At 41.4% G+C, this 24,720-nt stretch overlaps 2 protein-coding genes across 2 annotated transcripts in view; one reads left to right on the top strand and one right to left on the bottom strand.

The window, feature by feature from the left end:
• Nucleotides 1-4,568, top strand: part of LOC100695456 (cadherin-6) — a 72,858-nt gene extending 68,290 nt beyond the window's left edge. Inside the window, exon 12 of the mRNA XM_003439181.4 lies at nt 172-4,568. Coding sequence (XP_003439229.2) covers nt 172-674 — 503 coding nt within the window. The 3' untranslated portion in view covers nt 675-4,568. The remainder of the gene's footprint in view (nt 1-171) is intronic.
• Nucleotides 4,569-6,921: 2,353 nt separating this feature from the next.
• The window catches only part of drosha (drosha ribonuclease III), a 129,769-nt gene continuing 111,970 nt past the window's right edge, over nt 6,922-24,720 (bottom strand). Inside the window, 3 exon segments of the mRNA XM_019362997.2 lie at nt 6,922-7,558; nt 21,729-21,775; nt 22,764-22,856. Coding sequence (XP_019218542.1) covers nt 7,428-7,558; nt 21,729-21,775; nt 22,764-22,856 — 271 coding nt within the window. The 3' untranslated portion in view covers nt 6,922-7,427.

The following is a 24,720-nucleotide window of genomic DNA, read 5'->3' as shown; positions in this document are numbered from 1 at the left end:
CTGCTCTACAAAGTCAGACAAAGTCCCTGAACATCAGTGCACACTCACGCAACATCAACAATTCCCCCAGGACAGTCACTGGCCTTCAGAACAAGGAGAGAGAGCACAGAAACAACAGCAAAAGTCACCAAACTCTCATATTTGTTCTCTTTGTTTTTGTTCTCCCCTCAGTGATCGTGGTGCTGTTTGCTGCCCTGAGGAGGCAGAGGAAGAAGGAGCCTCTGATCATCTCCAAAGAGGATGTCAGGGACAACGTCGTCAGCTACAATGACGAAGGGGGCGGAGAGGAGGACACCCAGGCCTTTGATATCGGCACACTGCGCAACCCGGAGGCCATCGAGGACAGCAAACAGAGGAGAGACATCGTCCCCGAGGCCTTCTACCCTCCGATCCGACGGCCTGTGCTGCCCCCAACTCGGGACAATAACGGGGACGTGAGAGACTTCATCAACCAGAGGCTCCAGGACAACGACAGCGACCCGACGGCGCCGCCTTACGATTCCCTGGCCACCTACGCCTACGAGGGGAACGGCTCTGTAGCGGAGTCCCTCAGCTCGCTCGAGTCAGTGACCACTGAGAGTGACCAGGACTACAACTACCTGAGCGAGTGGGGACCCCGGTTTAAGAAACTAGCGGACCTGTATGGGGGCGACGACAGCGACAGGGATTCCTAACGAGAACCTGGCACACAGACAAGGAGAAAAAACAAAAATCCCAAACACATGTTGAAAACATCCGGAGGGTTCTGGTGCACGTGTGGCGAGTGAAAAGTCGAAAGGACGGAGAAACGAGCGCCGTCTGTCCGAGTGCTCTTTCACTGCCTTCGATCACCGTTCAGTTGTCCCCTCCGGTGACCAGACGTAGGCTTTGTGTGTCCAGTCAGTGTTAGTTGCGTTTTTGCGAGGGCACAGTTAAAACAGACTTTGTGTCAAGACTTTTTGGTTTTTTTGTGTGTATATGGGGTGTACATGAGGCCCAAATATATCTATACCGATATTTTTTTGTTTCTTTGTTTCTTATTTTCTCCAAAGCTGCCTGTGACGGACACTTCAACAAGCAGTTTTGTAAACCAACAGATATGCCTATGTATTTTTCAGTGTTTCTGGGACAAAAACATGCTGCATATTGTGAGTTCTATCTTAGCTTGTGTATGTACGGTAATATGATACAATACGCTGTACAGTTGTTTTGTTTTTCTAGGGATTTCTATCTTCCAAACAATCCCCTCTTTCAGCAATGGCTGCCTCACTTTAAACACTTAGCCACAGTTTGAGTTTGAGCCACAAGAAAATGAAAAATATGGTTCCACACAAGGTGGGGGAGATATACAACATCAAATTTTGAGTTAGTTGTGGCAGGTGTTGAAAAGTGGTGGTTGTTCTTTAATGCTTATATAAAGCGGTGGTAAAGGACTGCTACTACAAACACCTGCAAACACACTGGTTTATCATTTTTACAGTATTTGATTTTCATCACCACACGGCTTAAAGCATTTGCTGTGAGGTGGGCTGAAATACCAAATATTTCCTTATTGAGCTGAATGTTGTCAGCAGTCTTTTTTTTTCTCTGTGCAGGGTGAAATATGAAGTGCACAGAATAGTGTTATTTTCTATGCTGCAATGAAAATCCACAAGTCTAACATGTGTCGGGCTCAGTTAAGGGGAAAATACTGGTCTTGTTGGACCTTTTTGCTCACTTCACTTCAGAAACACAGAGTTGGAAGATGCTGAGAGGATGCCACCGAGCCTGAAATTACAGCATTAAATTAGATTAGGTTAAACATCTTGTGGACAGTTACCATTAAAATTCATTATGCAATTTTATTTTCGTCCCTTAAATGGCTCGTTTTATCTGTTCAAGAGATAGGGTGAAAGGAAAGGTAGCACCTGAATCAATGTAAGCAGCAAAAACAATAGGGACATATTGACTGGAACCTAAAGAAATAAGTCTGCATTAATGTGAAGCTTTACATCTTCATGCAAAGAGTCATAGCTCATGAAATGAATCCAGAAAGTTGCCTTAAATTTAAAAAAAAAAAAAGAGCAAAAAACCCCACAAAATAAACACAGACACACAAAAAAACAACAAAATGCTTCCACAGACTTCATTCTCTTCTCACTAAGAAAAAATAAAAGGCTAAATCGGTGGTTTCCATCCTTTTTCATTTGACATATCCTCAGTCTTCTGTCTTTTAGCTAACTGTTGTTAGCTAATAATTTAACTGTTAACTGTACTTAAGCGAAACTGCATTATATTAATACCTAATTTCAGCCAACTATCCTTTAAGCTAACAACTTTCTTTGTACTGTTAGCTAACACTTGATGGTTTTCCAGTCTTTCACGTTGCTATTATGTTAATTCATAGTGCTAGCTGACAACATAACTACTAACTACACTTCAACCAAAAAGAGCCCACTGTGCTTTGTTCATAGTTTCAACTAGCTACTGTTTTCTGTATTTCTGTTATGTTGTGCTGTCAGCTGTTTTGTACTGTTAACAGACAATACAAAAAAAAAATAAAAAATCAGCACTGCTGTATTCATAATTTTAGCTAGCTATTCATCCATTCTGTTTAGCTAATAGCATTTTTTGCTCTATGAACAAACAGTTGCTAGCTCTACTCTTTACTGAGACTTTTAGTAACTATTTAAATGTCACTTTTGATTTTAGCCAGACAATTAATAACTTTTTTCCCGTTAAGTGTTGCTAACAATTGTAAAGAGGTGATTGCAGTCAGGATGAAAAACTTTATCGATAACTAGGCTATACTTCACTACACACACAAAACACAAGCAACAAATATATTCAAAAATGTTATTATACAACACTGTATTAACAAAAACGATTAAATTTGATAATTTTTGTAGTGGTCTTTCCCCCATTTTTATTTATTATAATTCTTTTTTTCTCCAAATCAAATGTTTTTATGTTCATGGTACACTTTACTGGCTGATTGGCTAGGTTCAAGGCTTAAAACTTTTTATCGTGTATTAATTTTATGAAAGATCATTGAAGAAGATGAATGGGAAATATACATCCAGAACCCTTAAAAAAATGGGGCGGTCACTCTTTTGCAGAAGGAAAACTTGTTTGGGAACCACTGATCCAAATGTGTCACACTACCTACCTTAAACACTATTTAGCTAAGATTTTGTGTCCTGAGAAGGGCTCCGTCCTGCACTGTAGAATGTATAATAATGTAACATAGCAGTACAGTAATAGAAATGTGCCAAAAAGCAAAGAACACCAGTATTTTCCTTAAAAAACCCTTCCATTATTTTAGTCTCTTCCTTTGCCCTTCATTACGTGTACTGTATGTAGTGCTGAACATGAAGCTGGTTCAAATGTTCAGGCTTTACCCAACTGATTTCCTGTGGGACTAACAGCCCTTTCCATAAACATGCTTATCAAGGGGCACCTGACCTTTGAGTGGTGTGGAATTAGGTTCTTAAGCCCAGAGGTGTGTCCTCGGCTCAGAGAGAAGGTCAAAACATTATCCTGCAGCAAGATCGCAAAGGTTTAATTTTTCACAAGTAGGAGGAAACTTGTGAAAATGATCTGTACCACAGCAAAATTGGGAAATTACTTTAAGAGCTGCCTAACTACAAACACACAGCTGTGAAACAGAGAAAAATGTCTAAACCATGAGGGCACAATGATATCAACAGGAAAAAAAAAAAAAAGGCCAGCTAAAACAAGCTCTGCCCTCACTTTAGCAAAAGGCCAACCAGTGAAGAGGCTGACATTTATCAGACATTTGAAACAGTAATAACAAAACACAATGGCATAATTGCCATAGTGCTACTTTTTTCCCCTCTATCATGAGCCAGCTGATTGGACAGTGGTTGGAAAATTCTTTATATCATATACACGAGTTCTCTTTTCTATTTCTTGGCCCCCTTGTTTTGTTTATTAGCTTGTTGCTGGAGCTCCTATTGTGTAAGTGGCCATTTCAGACTGTGGTAATGTTGCTATGATAAGCATTTAATGGGTTTAAACACCCTTCACTATAAGAAAACTGCTTTTCCGCCTCAAGGTGCAATGCAAGGTCTCAAATGAAAGTCAACATGACAGCAGCACTCACCAAAACCATTTTTTCCCCTTCAGTCGTCACAATTCTCTGTCTTCATACAGGATGTCAGCATATCGCCATCACGAAGCCGTACTTGTGTTTTCCTACGGCGAGTGTAATTGCCTCCAAGCGTTGGCGCCAGGCTCAGTTAAAGTCGTCGAAGACGTTACACGTCCAAACAAACCATGCTGCCACATAATTTTTTTTCCTTAAAGCTGAGGCAACTAGATGGTGACACTGATGTCCTCTTTCTCCAGATAAAATAGATCCGTGGTTGTTGATGTGTAGACATGGTCGCTCTCGGGGCTCAACTCTACTACGCTATATTATGTTGGTGACAATGTGATTGAGCAGTTCTGTCAATGTAGAAACAATTTGAGAGGTCGTGGTACTTGTAAGGGGCCCTGCATCACTGGCCATTCATCAATCTGCTTTGTAAACCGTGATATTTTGTACTGAATATTTATATGACACAATTAAATATCTTTAAAATCAACCACTTGTTTCTCTTTATGAGGTTTTCTTCGAGAATATTTCACAGATTTGTGTGCCTCAAGGTGCAACGTGAGGCATTTATTTAACCCGAGGCAGCTACTGTAGATGGTGACGCTGATGTCCTCTTTCTCCCGATAGCGAAGACAGGAACAACTGTAATACACTCAAGTAAGAAAAAAGCTACAGTAGGTAGTGGTTGGGGACTGTGGCACAACCGAAGTGTGCAATTAATGCGATCTTTAACAAGGTCACTTCAAAGACGGGGCGAGGTCTGCGACCACTTGTCAGTAAGCTGTTTTCCTCAAAGCAACTTTGGTATATGGAGAAATCGATAAAACACCAATGAGACAAAGTCAATCTGCTATCAGTTTGCGATTAAATGGGTTCAAGTCGTTAATTACATGCAATCTGCTTGTGATAATACAGAGATTAACTCAGACAAATCAGTAAAAATCACAAATCTTTTCCTATTTGTTGCAAATCTGTTGTTGTCTACATACAAACTGACATTAATTGCTTTCAGAGTCTAACCAGAAGACTCACGAGTCTGAGAAAAGAAATTCCTCCACAAATAGTGCTGGAGTTACTACAGGATGGTGATTTAACTGCAAAATGAGAGAGACTTGGGAAACTTTGAAAACTTGCCCACTTGTGAGATTTGAAGATTCACCTATGGCAGGGGTCCCCAACTGCAGGCCTCGAGGGCCGGTGTCCTGCAGGTTTTAGATGTGTCCGTGATCCAACACAGCTGATTCAAATGGCTAAATGACCTCCTCAACATGTCTTGCAGTTCTCCAGAGGCCTGGTAATGAACTAATCATTTGATTCAGGTGTGTTGACCCAGGGTGAGATCTAAAACCTGCAGGACACCGGCCCTCGAGGCCTGGAGTTGGGGACCCCTGACCTATGGTATCAATTTAAAATTGCGCAACATCTCGTCTTCACAGCGTTGGGTGTCAACGCTGACTGCCCGGCAGGGTGACTACAATACCCCATTAATCTTTTACCATTGAGGGGTAAAAAATTAACATTCATGTTAATGTGGCTGTAGGCAGCATAGTGATGTATAATATGTACTGTGTAATCATCAGATCATCATCAACACCCAAGACACCTGACATCTAAACACATTTTAAAGTATGCTCGATAAACATTTTTTAAAATTACATTACTCGACGCTATTACAGAAATTTGATTTCTTTCATTTAAAACACATTGGGTTCATTTTTTTCAGTATTAAAATTTATAGTAACTAACAATCTAGCCTTGTGTCTTAGATACAGCAGACTTTATTAATCCCACACTGGGGAAATTCACCTGTTACAGCAGAACAAGGGTCAGAAAGAAAAAGTGAATTGGAGATTTTTAATAAACAAAAATATTATTTGTATTATTTGTACCTATGTGTTCCTTTTATCAAAAAAACCTCCGTTGTCTGCGAGTTGTGAAGCTCCCGGTCTAACTTAAAATAGATTTGTAGTTGTTGGTCGTTAATGTGTAGCCATGACAACCGACCTCATTCACAAATTTTGCGTATGAACAAATTTAGAACAGCCTTAACCTTTAAGAATGAAAAAAGGATGGTCCCGCTGTCCTGGAAAATGGGTTTAAACATTTTTATACTAAATACTTCTTTTACTACTACTAACTGTAATAATATAGTCATTATTATGATTAGTTGTTTTATGAAATTTTAGTTATTATGTTTTCCATGAACCAAATATGCTCAGTAAGATAATAAATTATTGACAGAAGTTCTTACTGACTATTTACATAAAACATTCAAATCTCTCTAAAAATCAGCTGCTGTGAGGTTTTCTCCTTCAGAATAACATTGTTTGACAGACAGCTGTGTGGCAGCTCTAGTGGACCACTTTCACTTTTTTTCCTCTAGTTATGAAGAAAAATGTAACTTTTATCTGAAATGTGACAGCAGCCACAGGCTAGTAAGCTAGACAGCTACCATCCTCACAGGTATGTATTTATTATCTACAATAAATCTCAGTATAAAAGACCCGATTCTAGACGTCAGATAGTTATTAATATGACGGCTTTTGCTAAATAGCTGGATCCAGAGGCTACTGAGCTGAGGAAATTGTTAATTAGACAATCTATAATTAAGATCTGTTAGACAGCCAATCGGATTTAGAGAGAGGTTAAAAAGAGAGTGAGAGGAGGGGGGGGGAAATCACATTTTGATTATTAGAGGATGAGTGGCAGATGTGAGACAGATGGTGACACTGTAGTGAGGGAGTATAACGGACTCATCCTGTTTTAGAGGTTTAGGCCTCTTAGCAGAGATCTGAGTGGGAGGGGATTACAATTAATACAAAAAATAAATAAGAAAATCTCACTTTTTGGACCAGAATCAGAAACTTTATTTACAATAGATCCTCTGATGGTTTATTTAACAGTTCTTACTCCATTTAAAAAATGAATTTTTTTGCCATGTGCCAGTAATACGGTGAGGTCCTGCTGTGGCTTTGTTTTTAAAAAGGTTCCACTTTATATTTAACATACACATAAGACAACATAAAGCCACCTTTGACAGAGCCGGAGTGATAAACAGCATAAAACATGAACGCACGAGGCGTCATTTCTAATTCTCTTTGCCCTTTGTCCAACTTTTACTTTGAAAATCCCGGCCACAAAGCTAGTTTCCCTCCAAATATTTGTGCTAACGGTCACTTCAGCCCAGTTGATCCCAACCTAAAACCCATCTATCTTCCTTACTACATCTTCACGATCAACTAGTGGCACCTCCGTTTTGCTAACTCTTGCCTGAACAGCTGCAACATCTGCAGAGAAGACTCCCTAATGTGGACCCGGGTCCTGATTGGCTGTCCCAAAGAAGGTGCTGTCACTTCCTGTACTCTTCCGAGTCTTCGGTTTCCTTCTCCTGCCGCTCCCGCTCTCGTCTCATCTCCTTCAGCTCCTGCCTGTATTTCCGCTCGATGAAGCGCTTCTGATGAGCCATCTGTGGGAAGTTATCTGGTACAGGGAGAGGCAGAGCGGGAAACACAGGAGTCGACCAAGGAGAACAGATAAAGAGAGAAAGAGAGAGAAACACAGAAGCAGAGGTGTGAGGAGACAAGGTCAGTTTCCAACTGGGCGAGGACAGCAATTTAGTTCCCAAATTGCACTGACTATGGTTTTCATAGCATGTGTCATGCTGTCACTTAGGTCAAATGAGCGAAAATGTTGCAGGCAGTATTGAAATTAAATTGCCCTCATGTTGTTATTTCATTAATAATGATGAAGTAACAAGGAATTAGACAGGCCTTGTTTGGTTTCAGCACAATGACTGTGAGATCTGATAACATAATTACAAGCGAACATTTCGAAAACGAGATCTGTAATAAGATGGCGTAGTGTGACAGCAGGAAGAAAAATATGAAACAAAAACAGATACAAGCTTAAAGGTATATAAGCACCAGACAAAAGAAACTGTTAAAGTTTTGAAATTGTGTCTATTTGAAAACTTTCATATTAAACTGCTCGCTTAGAAACCTCTTTTAAAGCTGCTACTACTTGGCGTTCAACCAGCAAACTGCAGCTTTGGCTACATCAGCCATTAGTTTCTAAAGAGAAGTTCTGAGGCCTCGATTTGAGTTTTCTGCTCGCTGCCAACTTGGCTCGAGTCGTCTCCAAATGTGGTGAAACACACAGGGAGCCCAGGCTCAGGAAGTGGGAACCACAACAACTGAACTGCTCAGGACTCGTGTCAATCAGAGAGACACACTCTGAACCGCTTTCTGTGAAAGTCTCCACCAAGACGCAAATTGGTTTCTGTTTCAAGATTTCCACATTTCTGTGTCACATATTTTCATTAAGAGCTGTGAAATGTGGGGGCGGCGTACTCAAGAGAATGTGCTTAAAAGGCTAACGGCAGCAAATACAGGAGCACGGATAGATCTGGCCCGAGTGACGGATACACAAAGGAATATTTTATTAAGTATTCTGCTGCATCAATTTTGCAATGACTAAGTGTTTACACCTTTTTTAATTTAAACTTTTTAACCTTTAAGGGAAAGAAAAACCTTTGAGATTAAAAATATCATTTGCAAGAGGTTCCACTTAGATTCAGGTTCGGAAGTTTTTAGACAAAGACACTTTTTTTTTTGCAATTTTGCCTTTATGCACCACCACAGTGGATTATAAATGAAACAACTGAGCTGTCATTCAAGCGCAGACTCTCAGCTTTAACTCAAGGGCTTTAACAAAAACACTGCTTTAACTGTTTAGGTATTACAGCCGTTGTACATAGTCCTCTGTTTTCAAAGGCTCTAAAGTAACTGAGAAGCACTTTTGTGGCCAGGTGAGGCCTGTTCCCTTGTGATTTCATGACAAACAAAGTAGATTAGAGATCTGGAGTTAATTCTAAGTGATGAACTTCGATGAATTCTCAATATGAGGTCCAAAGAGCTGTCAATGCAACTCAATGAAGCAACTCAAGGTGGCTGCAGTAAAGGCCCCAACCCCCGGGCCACGGACTGGAGTCCTTTGGTACTGGACCGCGAGAGTTGAGCCTCGGGTGTGAAATTTATGGTTTTCAGGGTTTTTATCAGTTTTTATTGTTATTTTTGAATTGTTTTTATCATTAACTCTGGTTCCCTGGGTCTTTTCCCATGTGTTATGAATAAATCTTCTTTTTTGGTACCGGTACTGGTTTTATTTTGTTGTATTTATCTGCGACACCTTAAAGGCCGGGCCGTGAAGATATTGTCGGACATAACCGGTCCGTGACGCAAAAAAGGTTGGGGACCGCTGTCATAGAGCATTTCAAGAATGGACCTTCTGTCTAAACATGGCAGCATGGCTTAGTTTTGCAAACTTGCAACTGAACAAACCACAAGACTTCTGCAACAATCTTCTTTGGACAGATGAGACCAAAGTTGAGGTATTTGGCTGTACTTTGGAGAAACCTGTCAGCGCAAACACGTAATACCAACTGTCAAGCACGGTGGTGGAGGGGTGAAGATTTGGGCTTGTTTTGCAGATCACGCAACCCAAGAATACAGCAGGCAATGGTGGATAGGAGCTTTGTAGCAAAGGTTGTGTAAGTATTACGAAGATAACTGTATAAATAATGTTACAGAAATCACATAAGTAGAAGCAACTAGTTTTGCTTGCCTCAGATACCCAGTTTATTTTTTTTTTTCCACGCAGTGCTGAAAATGACACGAAAGACAGTCAAAATTGATTAAAATTCCTTTGTATTTGCAATATTGGAGCTTTGGATGGTTGTGAAACATGAAAAAGTTGTGAGATAAACAACTGAAACATCAGTTACTTTAAAAAACAATGAAAAAACATTTCTTTGTGTTGGTTGGAATTTCATAAGAGCTGGACCTATAGCAGTAGTAACAATTCAAAATAAGAATCAAAGAATCAAGATGACAATGAAGTAATTTAAAGGAGGAGAGGCCAATGTCAAGCTAGTGATGACAATGTTGTGTGAGCGTCTAGCATCAAAATGTCAACTTCTAATGAACAAAAGTGATGCATTCCTTTTTTAAAGCTACTTACGTGAGCTTTTTCTCTTCATGTTTCAGATATTTGAGTAGATTTTTCAAAGGTGACAGAAAAAATGCCTGTTAAAATTTCAGAAAGTGGCAGCTGACAGTTTATTTTGTCTACTCAAGAAAGGTAATTAACTTCTTTTCAGAGTACTAACAAAAACTCACATCGGACAAATTGGAATGAGATCATATTGGCATACTTAGGAGAGATTATTTTACTTATTGTTAATACATTTTCCCTTCAGTTAAAATGATTCAAGCACATAACAGAGCAGTGACTCGTTTAAAAATATTGAAAACACCAGATTTGGTGGACCAGTGTCGTCTTGAAAGAAGCAACTTCCCTCAGTTTTCATGCCAAGCAGCACCGTTTGTAATTTTAATATTCACTGCTCAGGTAATTTTCCATTAAGTGTTTACATTACTGTGCCTGCCCACTGCAAACTTCAATTTAAAACAGCATGCATGACAGCTGCCCGGTGGTTTGTGTCTACTCGCTGAGACACACATTTGACTGTGCAGTTTTTCCAGTCACTGATCATGACCATGCAAACTCAGGCAAATTAGGCTTCCAATACCTTTTTCCTCAAACGTTTTAAAGATAGCCTGTGAGGGAAAACAGAGGAGCCACAATGGTGTGTACTTACAGGACATTAAAATAAGGTCCTCTGTGTGTTTTGTACAATTCTGCGAACTTTGCAAGTATCAGGTTATCATTTTTCATAAATTTGGATTCATACAAATGGATGGCAAATTGCAGAGAGTACTTTTTTCTTTAATCTACCACTGATTTTCCAAATCGTGAAGCTAGGCTAGGTTTGGGGTTGTCACCAATCACAGCTTAGCACCCTCCCTCCAACCTCCTAATGTGGAATTTGCAGGTCTTGGAAATGGAGCCATTACCACTTGATGCCAGAGGACACCTTGTGCATAACAGGAAGACTTTGGTAGAATCTGTCATAACTAGGTATATTATGCCTCGGAATGAAAAGAAACAATGGTCCAAACTCATCCATAAGTGTTAAACTGGACAGAATGGATGTGTGACTTATGAAGGTCACAGCATTTGATTTAGATCACTTTCACAATCCTCAAACCATTCAGTGAACCTTTATTCCCAACCACCAATCTCTAGGACTGAAGCCAACATGAAGTAACAAAAACTGGCACTGAAGCACTCAGACTGGGTACAAAACCAAGTTAGTTTAACAGGCAGAATAAATGAACATAACTACCAGTAACCAGTAACCTCAGGCTCTGCATTTTTAAGCTTTAATTAAGGATTTTGGCAGCCAAAACCATTTTACTGGCTCCAAAAACCCCCCCAAAAATATGCTGGCCAGAAGCGAGAACTTACCTGTAATGAACGAACAAGCTAGCCCCAAAACCCCAAAACAACATGCTGTTTCAGAATGCAAAGTCTATAAGCAGTGGGCGATATTATGGAAGCTGTGTCCAACTTTTATTTATTTTTTTCTGCCTGTACCTCATGAATAAAAGGCATCCCATCCCAGGATATACGTGCTTTGCCATCTGGAGAGCACTCAGGATAACTTAGTATTGAGCTGTATTGATCTTCTCTCTAAAGGGGACAAGTGGACCCAAACCACGACCTTCCACAGCAACTAGATCCCCTCAATGTAAGAGTCAAGGGTTATGGTTTTCCTTTCATGTAAGGCCATGCTTTCTTTTTCCATTTTTCAATCTACAAGTGAAAGACTTTGTACATTTCAAGGCCCAGGTGTATGAAGTTTTAATAAACTGCTTTTTTGCTAGTGTGTTGAGTTTAATCATACCTGGTCTACCAGGTCATCTAGGCCAGATTATGCCAATTGTTAGGACAAGCACTGCGCCAAGTAAAATAACATCTGAACAAACAAAACAGAAAGAGGTCACAGGTTCATTTTAAGGCCAAACTGAATTGCCTGCTTAATAACTAACGGCCTCTCCAATGTAAAACCTGAATTGTTGATAGAAGCATTAGATTACTAATGCAATGAGCAGGCGAAGAGTTTGAAGAATGAAATATGTTTAAGGGGAAAAAGGGAAGCAAAAACCCATTAATTTAATGCAAACACTTTCATTTTCACTCTTTCCATTTCCAGAGACCACATTGCATAACATCATTTCTAAATGCTTTCTATAGTCTTTTCAGAACTCGTGAATAGGACTTGGTATTTACGCTGAGACACATTTAAGTCATGATAAACTTGAGCTGAAGGTTAAAGTAGATACAGTAAAAGGTTTAGATTATCCTTTTATTCATCAGCCATTTGTACATCTGCATGTTGGAAATAAGAGTTAATATAGAAACACTTAGCTATAAATATGAGACTGGAAAGAACTGCAGGTAACAAAACACTTAAATAGAGGATATAAGCAGCTTTCTAGTGAAAATCTACTGTAGTTCTTAAGGTCTTTCTTGATGTCTGACTAGTCTTATGGTGCATCAGAACAAATGTGAAGTGAAGTTTCATCTCATGGGTTTCTGGACCATTTTGAAATCCGCTACTATTAGCCCTTAACAGCCAATGGAAGAATTACTTCCTTCCAAAGTACGATCAATACTTGGAATCAGTTCACAGGAGGATATTTCCAGAACTTCTAAGGAAATCCTACAGTTTCCCTTACTTTCCTTCAAGTCCTCTATTTTGGTTTTCTCAAAGTTGAATATACACCTTCAGCTTCCTTTAAAGGGCGACAATACGTTTGCTGATAGTGGGTGGTCTCAGTAAAATCCACAATCTGCAGGAGAATCTCATCTGATATGCTATCACAACACTAAAGGTGAAATATATTGAACTTGCACAGATGCATATTCGGCTCCTTTTGCCCCAAGTCGATTTGTGCCTTTGAATAGAAAACTTTACTCTGCTGCAGGTCTAAACACACCATTAACGAAATGACAGCTTTTCAAATTCTCACTGCTGGGTCTTCAAAGAACAAGAACTTTATATCAAATAATATTCTCCTAGCCTGTTTGCCCAAGATGGACACAAAGAATCATCAACATCAAGCTATCATTCAGCACTTTTACATTGTTCCTACTGCTTAAGATAAGACAGAAGACCGTTTAAAATTATGATAGTATGAAATCTCAAGACCAGCTTTAGAATAACAAACATGGAAGCGGAAACACATCAATTTCTTGATGGTTTATTTGACAGCTTGATAGGTCTTCATCGCCTTGTGACAAGCTTGCTGATAAGGTTTACTTTGGTGGAACTACATGCAAACAAAATACCTTGTACATTTTAATAGCTATTGGTTTCTGCCAGTGATGCAAAATCTGGATTTAATAGCTAATTTTCATTGAATTTGCATGCTTGCTAGCAGAGACTGCATTTGCTCTGAAGGTCCTGACCACAAAACAAAATGAGTGTTTTGATTCTGCTGTTGGAATTTGCGTAATAAAGATGGAAGAGGTATTCATTGATTGACTCATGCTTTTTTAACTTAAGCAATTCAGCAATGTAATATCTTTGAAGGCTTTCTAAGCATCTGTAGGATTCTTGTTTTACCTCAGACCATGTTATTTAAAAATCCAGTGTGCTTCAATACAGAGCCAAACAACAGAAAATACGGCACTGTCTTAAATACTTAGGAGCTGTATCATGAGTAGATAATGTACATTATCCCCCAATAAATGTGAAAATTTAATTATTTCTATTGTCCAGACTGTGAACTCACAGCTGATAACATGGCGCCTTAGGGTTTTAGACAACTACTCGACTATCTGGTGTGGATTTGTGTTTTCTGCAAAAAGCTGCTGTCCTCCTGCTGCAGACCCATGACCACGGCTGCAAAGATAAGCCACAGTAGCACAAGTGAAAATGTTTCTCACATGTTGCAGGGACACATTAACCATCTGTGTTGCGTTTAACCTCCACTTTGGCGCTGATAATCAGTCATTCGAAAACCATGAAAGGGTTTCACGTTAAAGAATGTCCCCTCTAATGTTGAAAAAAGAGAAGAGAAAAGGTGTTGTGCATTCAGATGTTTTGAAAGGATTTCCAGCCTCCTACATGTGAGGCTTAGGTTGCCTTTCAATTTAATTTAAATTCTTTGGAGAGTTGTTTAGGCATATGAAATATTTTAAAGATGTCACCTTGAGCTCTCTAGAGAGCTGTGAGGTAGTTTTCTTTTTTCCTGTCAGTTTATGGAATAAAGCATAATTGGCTTTAGCCAGGGCTTCAGAACAGCAAATTCTACAACTGATTGCCAGGAGGAATTGGCCATGAGCGAGTAAAGGCCATGTAGTGCTTTGGTTGTCCTCAACCAGTTCTTGTAATCAAAATTCAAGAACCTACTATGGCAAATGAACCACCGCCAACCCCCCCCTGCAATTTCCATATAATATGTGTCCAGCTTGTGAATGGAAAAGGATAATGTATTCTTCCCCTTGCAACACTATAATTTGTCATTATGGCAACAGAGAGGAAAAGCGCATGATAACAGCAATATCCTATTAAAAAAAAGAGAAGGATCAAATGAAAAAAAAAATCCTGAAGAAAGAACACTGAGCAAAAAAAAAAGCATGCTGAAAGAAACACACACATGCATGAACACACAGAAACACACAGTCTATTTCAATATGCTTTCGGTGAGTAAGCAACACTTGGTGAGCCTCGGAGAGGAAACTACATATTGCAGTTAAAATATGGAAATCAGCAGCATTTTTCCCTAGGAGATGACTTGAGAATAACCCACTCGAGAGGAAAAAAATAAATAAAAATTTGGCCATTTACATTGTTTAACATGCAGCACAAGAGCAATCGTCAAAGAATATGGTTGCTAAGGATACACAAGCCTTTTCATTTCGGCCTGTGTTGGGCATCACAAAAGCATATTGTGAATTCTCAGCCGTCCGGCGTTCTGCAGAAAAGCACCTTTGAGAAACGGTGCACTTTGCATGCTGATTAGCTTTGGTTAAAGTGTTATTACACTTCGCTCCGCACAGGTTTTTTGTTAATTGACAACATAGTAATTTCTCTCAAGGATGGAGGTTTGCAGTCTTGAGATTCAGGTGCAGAACTGGCAGTCGGGGGGCCTGCGCAACAACGCGCTCTGTTGTGCCCACCAGCAGCAGTGCCGAGACGAGCAGCTGGATGTGGAATCTGTGATGAGAGATCAGCTCCCTCTTTTGTCCTTTCACTTCAGCATTCACTATTCAGCCAAAGTTTAAGGCTGTGACACGACTTCACAATTGACAGAGCCGACTGAGCCCATCACCTGTACCGTTAACCTTGGCTTTAACTTTTACAATTGAACACCATTAGACACCCAATCTACATACACAAAAATAATGATTCCATTCATGTTCATTGCATTGAAGGTGATTGACAGCTAACTCATAGCAGGTACTTTGGTAACCTCAGACAACACATTCTCACTCCCAAAGCGTAAAATTTTATGCAAGGTGACATATTGTCAATATGTTACTTTAGGCACTTTGTTACTTCTGGGCACCCAACACATCCCTAGATTACGAGATCAGAAAAATGAGGAAACATGATACCTGTTTGAAATGAATCTACATATCTATGTTCGTTTTACTTAAATCGTGTTGGAAAACACTATGTAATGTCATTAAAATGCTGGTTAAGGTTAGCAACAAGGATAGGGTTAGGGCTGGAATACATGGCTGGAACGTGTATTACCGCGGGACCATCATTCTACTGGATTTCATCCATACCCCGGCGCATAGCATAAGAACGCGGACGGTCACCTTTCGCGTTCCTCAGGAATACCGCGGGACTTGACAAATTGTCATTATATTACGCCTCGGGAGTGGGAACGGGCTGCCTCAGAAAGCATCTGATGTGGTTCCGTTGGATTCATCAACCTTCAGCCTGAACTGGTTTGCAGCAGAGTGCAAACCTGTCAAGATAACAGTCAGCACCTGCAAATCTGAGGCCATGGTTCTCTCTGTGCCTCCTCTGGACTGGTGAAGATAAACTCTCTCGCATGGGGAATCCTAAGGATCTTGGGATCTTTTAATGAGTGATGGGAAGGTAAAACAGTGAACTGCTCATGGTAAAAAGAGTTGGTCAAAAGGTGGAGCTTTCATATTAGTCATCTATCTATATTCCAACTTCACCCAGATCTCATGACCATAGGAGAATGACTGAAAGAGAAAGGTCATGAATATAAGCTGCCAAATGAGTTTGCTCTCAAGAGGCTGGGCTCATCCTTAGAGAACAGGTGAGGATGTTGGAGTAGAGCTGCTGCTCAAGGTGGCATCTGATTAGGAAGCCAACTGGGCGCCTCCCTTCGGAGGATTTCTGGTGTATAAGGACACCCTCGGGGTAGCCCCAGAACCTGATTGGGAGATAATACATCTTGTCTACCCCCGGAACATCTTGGAATCCCTCAGGAGGAACTGGAGTGTGTTGCTGGGTAGAACGATGTCTGGAGGACGCTGTCATGGAATGATGGACAGATGGCTGTTTGCACAAGCACTTATCTATCTAGGATTTCTAAGGGAAATGTTGCAGAAAGAACTCAACCGAGCTTCCTTTTGGGAAATTAACACAGGCGGTGTTACTTCCTTTCTAGTAAAATGCGATTTCACTGGCCGAATATCGAAGTTGAGAAAATTGAAACACAACTGTGCTGATGCCCTATGATTCAATAAAACACAAAACTACTGACTGAGATCATGTTTATTGACATCACAGACCAAAGGTGCCGAAGGCAGTTTCTCCATAGATTTCCACAGAGCTAGAGTTAACTAGAGGAGTCACCCTCTGCTGGTCATTAGAGAAAAATGCAGCTTTAAAGCACTTCTGCACTGGCTTCCTTTTTTAAATATAAAGTTTGCTCATTTCAGCGCTGCTGCTGAAACGAGCAGCTGGAGGTGGAACCTGTGATGAGAGATCAGCTCCCCGTTTAAGAGCTCAAGAACATACACTGGTCTTTCACCATTCAGCCAAAGCTCAGGCACAATAGATCGAGTCCATCACCTACAGCTCACACGCACAGCATCAGTCAACAAGCCAATAGTGTGCCTGTATAGCGGTGCTGATGAAGGGATTTTCCTACCGTGCCAAAGGCCAAACAAAAGATTCAAGCCAGTGAATGGAGATTCTGCATACTGTACTTTACTTTGCCTCTTTCCATCCAGTGCTTTTATCCAGAGATTAAGGGTTTTAGAGAGAGCTAAAGAAAGAATGCAGCTCCCCTTCCAGCTACTAGGCAGATTGAGGCTCCTTCTCTTATTTAACAGATACCGTATTGTTTGAGAAACAAGCAGCTGTGAGGAAGCTGGAAAAAAGCGGCATGGGGAGGGGACTGAGTCATAGAGAGATGGGAGACTTTAAACAGGCACTGTACTATCTGTAAGGATGAATGATAAATGCTTAAGCCGTTTCCATGTATATTTGATGTCGCCTTAGACCTAACGGTGCATGGTGCATGGAGCCCCAGGGCCTCAGAAACACTGCACCACCGACTCCTTCTTCCTCTCCTTCCTCACGTCGATTTCGTTCGCCTACCTGGCTGCTCTCAGCTCGATTTGTTTGCACTCATGTTTCTCCCAGTCTGGGCCTTGGTTAACATTTAATTCTACCTTGACAGACACAGGCAGGAGACTGTCAAAACGCGGGCCATCAAATAATGAAATGTGAATCAGCTGAGCCACCAGCGGATCAGCTACAGACAGCACACACACCAAATATTGGGGCCCGGTCTCTTTAATGAGCTCTGAGCTGTCTGACTGAACACAGCCATGTCTCTCACCTCTCTGACACCGCTGGAGCCGCGGATTCTGTCAGGCAGGAAAAGCTCTGCAGCAGAAACAAAAAGTTCAATCCTGCTCAAAGTGCTGCTGATACTCGAGGAGGCTTTAAATAAAACATGGAAATGAATCCTGACACGTTGCGTCGAGTTGTTTTCGATCCGAGAGTAACACAAGGTACGGCTGTTGTACACGAGGAGTAATGGTGTAAGCCAGTACTGCACTGAGGGCCAATAAGACAATCAATGACGAATTACATGACACCGGGGCTAATGTCCTTGATTAGTCTTGCTATGCGAACAAATGAAGCGAGGCTCTTGACAATCACATGAGAGACAATGCGGCTCCAATAGGAGTTGATGCGTCAGGCGGTTCTGCAGCAGATGAGCTCCAGTCTCATTATACAAGCTCATGGTCAGGAGACACACAAATCCTTCAAAGTGTGTTTGAACCCTGCTGACTGACCTTGCATATTTAGCTTAACAAAAAGATGTTCAACAATGGAATTAATGAATTTTCACTATGATTTCCAGTACCAAAGTGATTCATTTAAGCCTGAACACTAAGTTATGAATAATAAGGAATGATCAGCAAACTAGATTTCATTTAAAATAAATATGACCTTTAAATAATGAGGCTTATCTGTGAAAGATGGAAGCGACTGGACTAAAAACAAGCAACAGTTCACTGAAGATTTTACAGGCAGGTTTAACTGCAAGGATTTTCGTTATTCATGGTCTTTTAAAACCATTTCATCGGCATTAGTTCTCACAACTCGTGTCTTAAACGACTACAATTAATTAGGAATACCTGCCTGTAACGCAGCTTTTATCTACATACTGTGCAAAAGTCTCGAGCCCGAGCTCCTTTTGCTTTGAGCAACAGTTCTTCAGGGTTTCTTTAGACATTGGCAGCTTTTTCACTTATTTTCAGTCCAGGCCTTGTACCTGACCACTTTCACAGGAATGTTTTTTGTTTACACATAACAGCGAACTTAGCAAAGAACCCGTTTTAAATTGTATCTTTAGGCACTTTGTTACTACCAGCCTGTCACAAAAACACACAATTTGTTCCCATTTCTTTAGCTGAATCTCTGAAAAATACCAAAGATAACACAGTTTGACAGGCATAAAATAGTATTTTTGTACCAACAAGGTGATTCCTGAAGAGCTATTAGCCAAAAACTTGGCATATCTCAGCATCGTGTGCAGAGCGTCCCCCAAAAAATTTGTAGAAACTTGACAAGTGGAGGACAAAAGAAGAAGCGGCAGGCATAAAAAACCCATCTACGGCAGATGAGCAGTAGCTCAAAGTCATGTCCTTAAGAAATGAGAAAAGATTCAGAATGGCTGTCACAAAGTCATTCTTAAGGAAAGAAGCAGAGAGAAAAGACTGAGGTATGCCAATTTACACAAGAACTGGACTGAAAATCAGTGGAAACAGGTCTGATGGAGTGATGAATCGAAATTAGAAATTGATGGTTCAAATCATGATCAACATGTATGGAGGAGCTCAGGAGAGAGGACAACCTCTGGTGCAAAAAGCGGTCCCCAACCTTTTTTGCGCCACGGAGCGGTTTAATGTCCGACAATACTTTCACGGACGGGCCTTTAAGGTGTTGCGGATAAATACAACAAAATGATACGACCAAGACAAAAACTGTGGTATTTTGTAAATATAATAATAAACGCAAATTCACTGTGTAATAACTTTATTAGCAGCGTCCTCCTGTAATGTGCCAACAACATTGAGAGTAACATCCTCCTCTCTGCCCCTTAATGCTCTCTGGTCGCTATGGTAACGCGTAAATATTTCTTTCAAAATAAGACGCGTAACTACAACACGGGAAAAGACCCAGGGAAACCGAGTTAACGATAAAAACCCTGAAGCCTCAACTCTCGCAGACGGTATCAAATGACTCGCATACCAGTACCGGACCGTGGCCCGGGGGTTGGGGACCGCTGGTTTACAGTAATGTGTAAAACACAGTGGAGGATCTGTCATGGTTTGGGCCTGCGTTTCAGCCAGTGGTGTTGGGGGGTTTTGTCAAAACTAATGAAATTATGAACACGAAAAAGAGCCATCAGATTTTGTTCCACCGTTCAATAGCATATGGAAAGCATCTGATTGGCAACAGCTTTGTATTTAAGCATGAAAAAGATCCCAAACACACTGATGATGCTGTAAAATCAAAATACACAATGGAGCATTATCTATTGGCCACCCCAGAGCCCAGACCTCAACATTACTGAAGCAGCGTGGGGTCATCTCGACAGAAAACAGAACAAAAGGCCATCATCCAAAGAAGAGCGTTGAATGTCCTTCAACAATCCCAGAGAACTATTCCTGAAGACTACTTGAAGAACTCTAAGAGAGTTTGAGCTACGGTGAAGAATAAGGGCAGTGATACCAAATATTCCATGCCATTTTGCAAACAAAATATAAAATGAGAGGTGGCTTAAGATCTCTGCAGAGTTCTGTAAATGTTCTTAAAAACTGCTCAGAGTAACACCACAGACAGGTCGGTGTGAGCAGAGAGTACATCAAGCTGACAGCTGACTTGTAAATTAGTGGGTTTAAATGAAGTGATGGTGCAAAGTCAAACAAAGCTCTAGAACTGGAAGCTTTTTTTTTGCGCCAAAGGAAGGAAGACTTGAAGAGATGATTTTAAATTACCTGACCTTTTAAAAGGCATTGCTAATCTAGTCACATGAAACAGCAATTTATGAGGGGGGAAATGTTCATTTACTAGGAATGAGCATCTATCAATCATGGTGACAGAGCTGTACACTGGGGAGAGGAAACGGGTGGAATTAAGGGAGGGAGGATGACACAGGAGAGAGACTGTGTGCTCTGAACTACGCCCCCTGATAAGGAGGGAGGGAGGCGAGGGAAAAAGGGAGCCAAAAACGGAGGGAGAGCGGGAGGCTGAGAGAGCGGCTTTAAATAATAACACACTAATGCTAATGTTTCATAAAAAGCTAAAGCCTGGGTGCGCAAACAGTATCAATCACAAGTGGCTGGAGGCCTCATTTAGAAGCCAAATGAAATCAAAGTTTGACCTTTCTGCCCTCTGCAAGTTCCACAGGCCTGTTCCAACAAAGCCATTTGTGTTCACCTCCAGCTAATTAGTTGAGTAAAGAACAAATTGTACATTTGATTAATGTGGTCACACAGATAGCAAGTGAACCTGGTCCAGAAATTACAACCAAACTCTTTCCACTCTCAGTTTAATGGAGGTTATTATGCCCACGTACGTATGCAGAGTATAGGAAGCAAATTGGAGGTGCTGGAAGAGGCTCGTGGATGTGTTTCTGAGAGCCGCGTAATTGTATTTTTTACTTAGCAGCGAATGAGACGTTACCTATTTTCCTTAAGTGGCGTTTGATGAAAACACAATGACAAGATGGAAAACAGCCAAGGAGTGAAGCAGCACGTAGGGGGACGCGTCAGCTGCACTCCTTCAAATCTGAAGAGGAGCTCTGAGCATAAGAGAGCGGAGCAGAGTGTGCAGCCTCGCTCTCGTGGTCTCTAAAAAGCGCTTGAAAACAACATTTTAAAAAAATACAAACTTTGTGTGGCTCTCGAAACAAACTTGCCGCCGTCCCCCGGGGATGATCGACGTGGTCGAGGATGCTTAGCTTCCCCCGTCCTTGTTTTATTGCTTCTCCATCTCTGGCTAGGCCCCATGCCTGTGCTCTGGGCTAGCACTTCAAACAACCTAATGTCCTATATGTTGCAGCCAACCGGCTGGTCAGGCCACAGCTCTCTGCCAGCCATCTTGCATACTGTACAGCCAAAGCTAATATTCAACACTGAAGCAAAGCATGTGAAGGGCTTAAAGTGTGAAAACGTGTATGTGTGTGTGGCGAGGAGAGGTCTTTGTTGCCGAACAACTCACATTTTTCGAGCGCATCCATCGCAGCTCCCATTTCTGCCTGTTGGATGCTAGATTAGAAAATTTTTTTTTAAAGAAAAGGAGACAGAGAAAGAGAGAGAAAAAGGTCTTTAGCATATTTAAAATGTCCTTTTTTTGAATTCCTGTCAAAAAAGAAGAAGAAGAGAAAAATACCGCACAACCAATATTGAGAGGATTATCAAAAGTGCATTATATTTGTTTTCCAAAGAGCCCTTCTTCGCTAACAATCTCAGGTAACACGGTGCACGCATTTCCAAAAGGTAAGCCTATCGGCGGCTCTACGCTGGGCACCGTTTACTCCTGCAATTCATCGTCCCCTCCGTATATATTATGTGGTGTGTGATCATAGCCCAGCAGTGGAGGTGGCTGGGAGCTTAAGTCATGTAAATACAAAAACAGTAAGCTGCCAAAGATTCTGTGGAAGGGACAAACTTATCGCCAGCTTAGTGCAAGAGAGAGCGGTTTCAAGTAGGGGGTCGTGGAGGGGATTTTCACATGTGTGTGTGTGGGGGGGGGCGAAAGATGTTTGATGGATTTAGGTTTCATTTCTCGCAGGCTCAGCTGCAGCTTTATCGTCAACCCCTCCAACCCTGAAAAGGCCTCGGCGCAGAGATTCACTTTCTTTACTTTACAAAAGCATGAATATGCGAACACACACAAAAGGTGTGCAACTCAACACTGAAGGGGGGTTATAATAAAAAATAAATAGATATATTGTGTGAACACGATAGCTCAGGTAGACCTAAACACAGCCCCAGCAGCAGCGCCGCCTCGTCAAACTCTCCTCGGCACAAAGTGATATTTCCATAACAGAATTTACATCGGATCGATAACAGATCGATTCATTTTCATGATGCATAATGTCTCTCCCAATAAAATAGGCCAGCCAGAGCTTAATTGCTATAATAAACACCATCAATAAAGTGCAGCCATTATTCTGGAGCCCATTAGCGGTGCATTGAGAAGGAGAACGCCTTGTCTTGTTTGTGTCTTATTATATTGTACCATCTTACTCACCTTGGGCCTTTGCCACAGCCGATTCGCTCTCCTTTGAAATACACGGCGACGGTGTAAATGCGCGCGTGCGACGGCCCCACCGTCTGCAAGGTCCTGCAAAATTCAACAGAGGAAGGAGGACAGAGTTTAGGAACAATGAGAAAAAGAGAAGCACAAGGACACTCGGGGACACCGTCCTTCAGAGAAATACAAAAAAATAAAAAAAGTTTTAAATTGGAACAAATGTAATTCGACTAAAGAGCGCTCTTTGAGAAGACGCGCAATCCATCTGAGGGACACATAAACAATTTTTAAAGCCTCCCAAAGTCCCCGCACTCATCTTCTGACACCTAGATCTGAAGATGAGTGTGGGGAAATAAATAAATAAGTGACACGTTGAGAGAGGAACTGAAATAAAAGAGTGACAACAGTCTTTGAGAGACCTGCGAGTCTTTGGCGCGCTAGAAGGGTAAACATTGAAAACGCTAAAGAGGGAGCGATGACAAGAGACTATCACTGAAGTAATTTACAGATGTACCTCATTTAAAAAAGAAGAAGAAGAAGCCAGATGTTGACTTTGTTTTATTTCTGCAGGGACATGTGTACAAGACAGTTGTTTGAAATGTTAACATTAGCATAAACATCTCAGACCCAAGCTGTGAGTCACCTAAATTATTCACAGACAATTTACTTATTTCAGGAGAGCAAATCCATTTTTAATGCAATGTGGTCACTTATGACACTTTATCAATAATTCAGCCCCCTTTCTCGCTTACAAATGAAGAAGCACATAGCATGTGCCGAGCAAATAAGACTCCTGCGTGCGCTGTTTTAGCCAAATCTCGACGGGGAGAGCGTGTCACTTGGAATTATCGCGGCGCTAAAATAACACAAAAGGAGACGGAATAAAAGGGAAATCCACGGGGCCGTCGGGAAGTCGTCGGCGCTGCGTTCATCCTAAAAGCTACTTCCAGACTGGGGCCACTTTCTGTACAGTGCGAGATGGGTGTATATGTGCGCTCCCTGGTGTGTCGAGATGTACAGGAAAGTGATAGAGCGCGGGGTTGAGGTGTCGATCTGTCATCAGCCAGGCACAGTCACCAGGGAACCTTTAGCAGGGGGCTCGGTACATTAACTCCTTTCCTTCTCCTTTTTTTTCCTGTCCTTTCCTGCCTCTTTTGGTAATTTAGTCTCTTTCTTTCCAACTCACACCCTAGTCTCACTCTGTGTTTCTCTACCCTTGACGCTTGTAAACAAATCCCACAGACTTCGAAGACATACAACTTTCATAGCATGGAGCAGTTGTTCGGCGTCGAATCTGTCTTGCTGTCTGAGTCTGGCTTATCGACCAACAGGGGTCAGGTCATCTCACGAGGTGGTCAAAGGAGTGCTCAATATTACCGGCTGCTACTGTGTATACATCAAACAAGGGGAAAGAAAGACGTAATTACGCTCAAGGATAGGAGGAAAGCCTTCCATTCATCAGAGGCTGGGTTTTATCTAAGCTTGTGTCTCCTGTACATGTGGGGCTGTGTGAATTGTTGAAATTCAGGTCACCCAGGAGCTCTATTTGTTTCTCCTTCCTGTTCTTGTGGGCAGTGGAGTTGGGGAGGGAAGTGTTGATTGCGGTGTCAGAGCTGTGCTGTGTCAAAAAAAAAAAAATCACCATCCGCTGGGCAGATAGACGGAATAATAAACACGGGGGACTGAAAAGACGATCAAATAAATACAAGGGAAGAGAGACGGGGAGGAAAAGGGGACAGATTAGATGCTGAATTGTGGAGTTCATTGTACGCCCAACCGCTCCATCTCCAACCACCCGTGAGCCTCGAGACGACCCCCCTCTTTTTTTTTTTGTTCTGAGAAAACTGTGTTTGCCAGCTTCCAGTGGTGACACAAACACTGCATCATGGCAGCTCTCAAAAGCTTTCTGTCAAATGACACTTGCTCCTTGGCTTTTTTGTCAAATAAGAGATCG

The sequence above is a fragment of the Oreochromis niloticus genome, linkage group LG9 (genome assembly GCF_001858045.2).
Source record: "Oreochromis niloticus isolate F11D_XX linkage group LG9, O_niloticus_UMD_NMBU, whole genome shotgun sequence".
In the NCBI taxonomy this organism is placed as follows: Eukaryota; Metazoa; Chordata; class Actinopteri; order Cichliformes; family Cichlidae; genus Oreochromis; species Oreochromis niloticus.
This window is presented reverse-complemented; position numbering and strand designations above follow the sequence as displayed.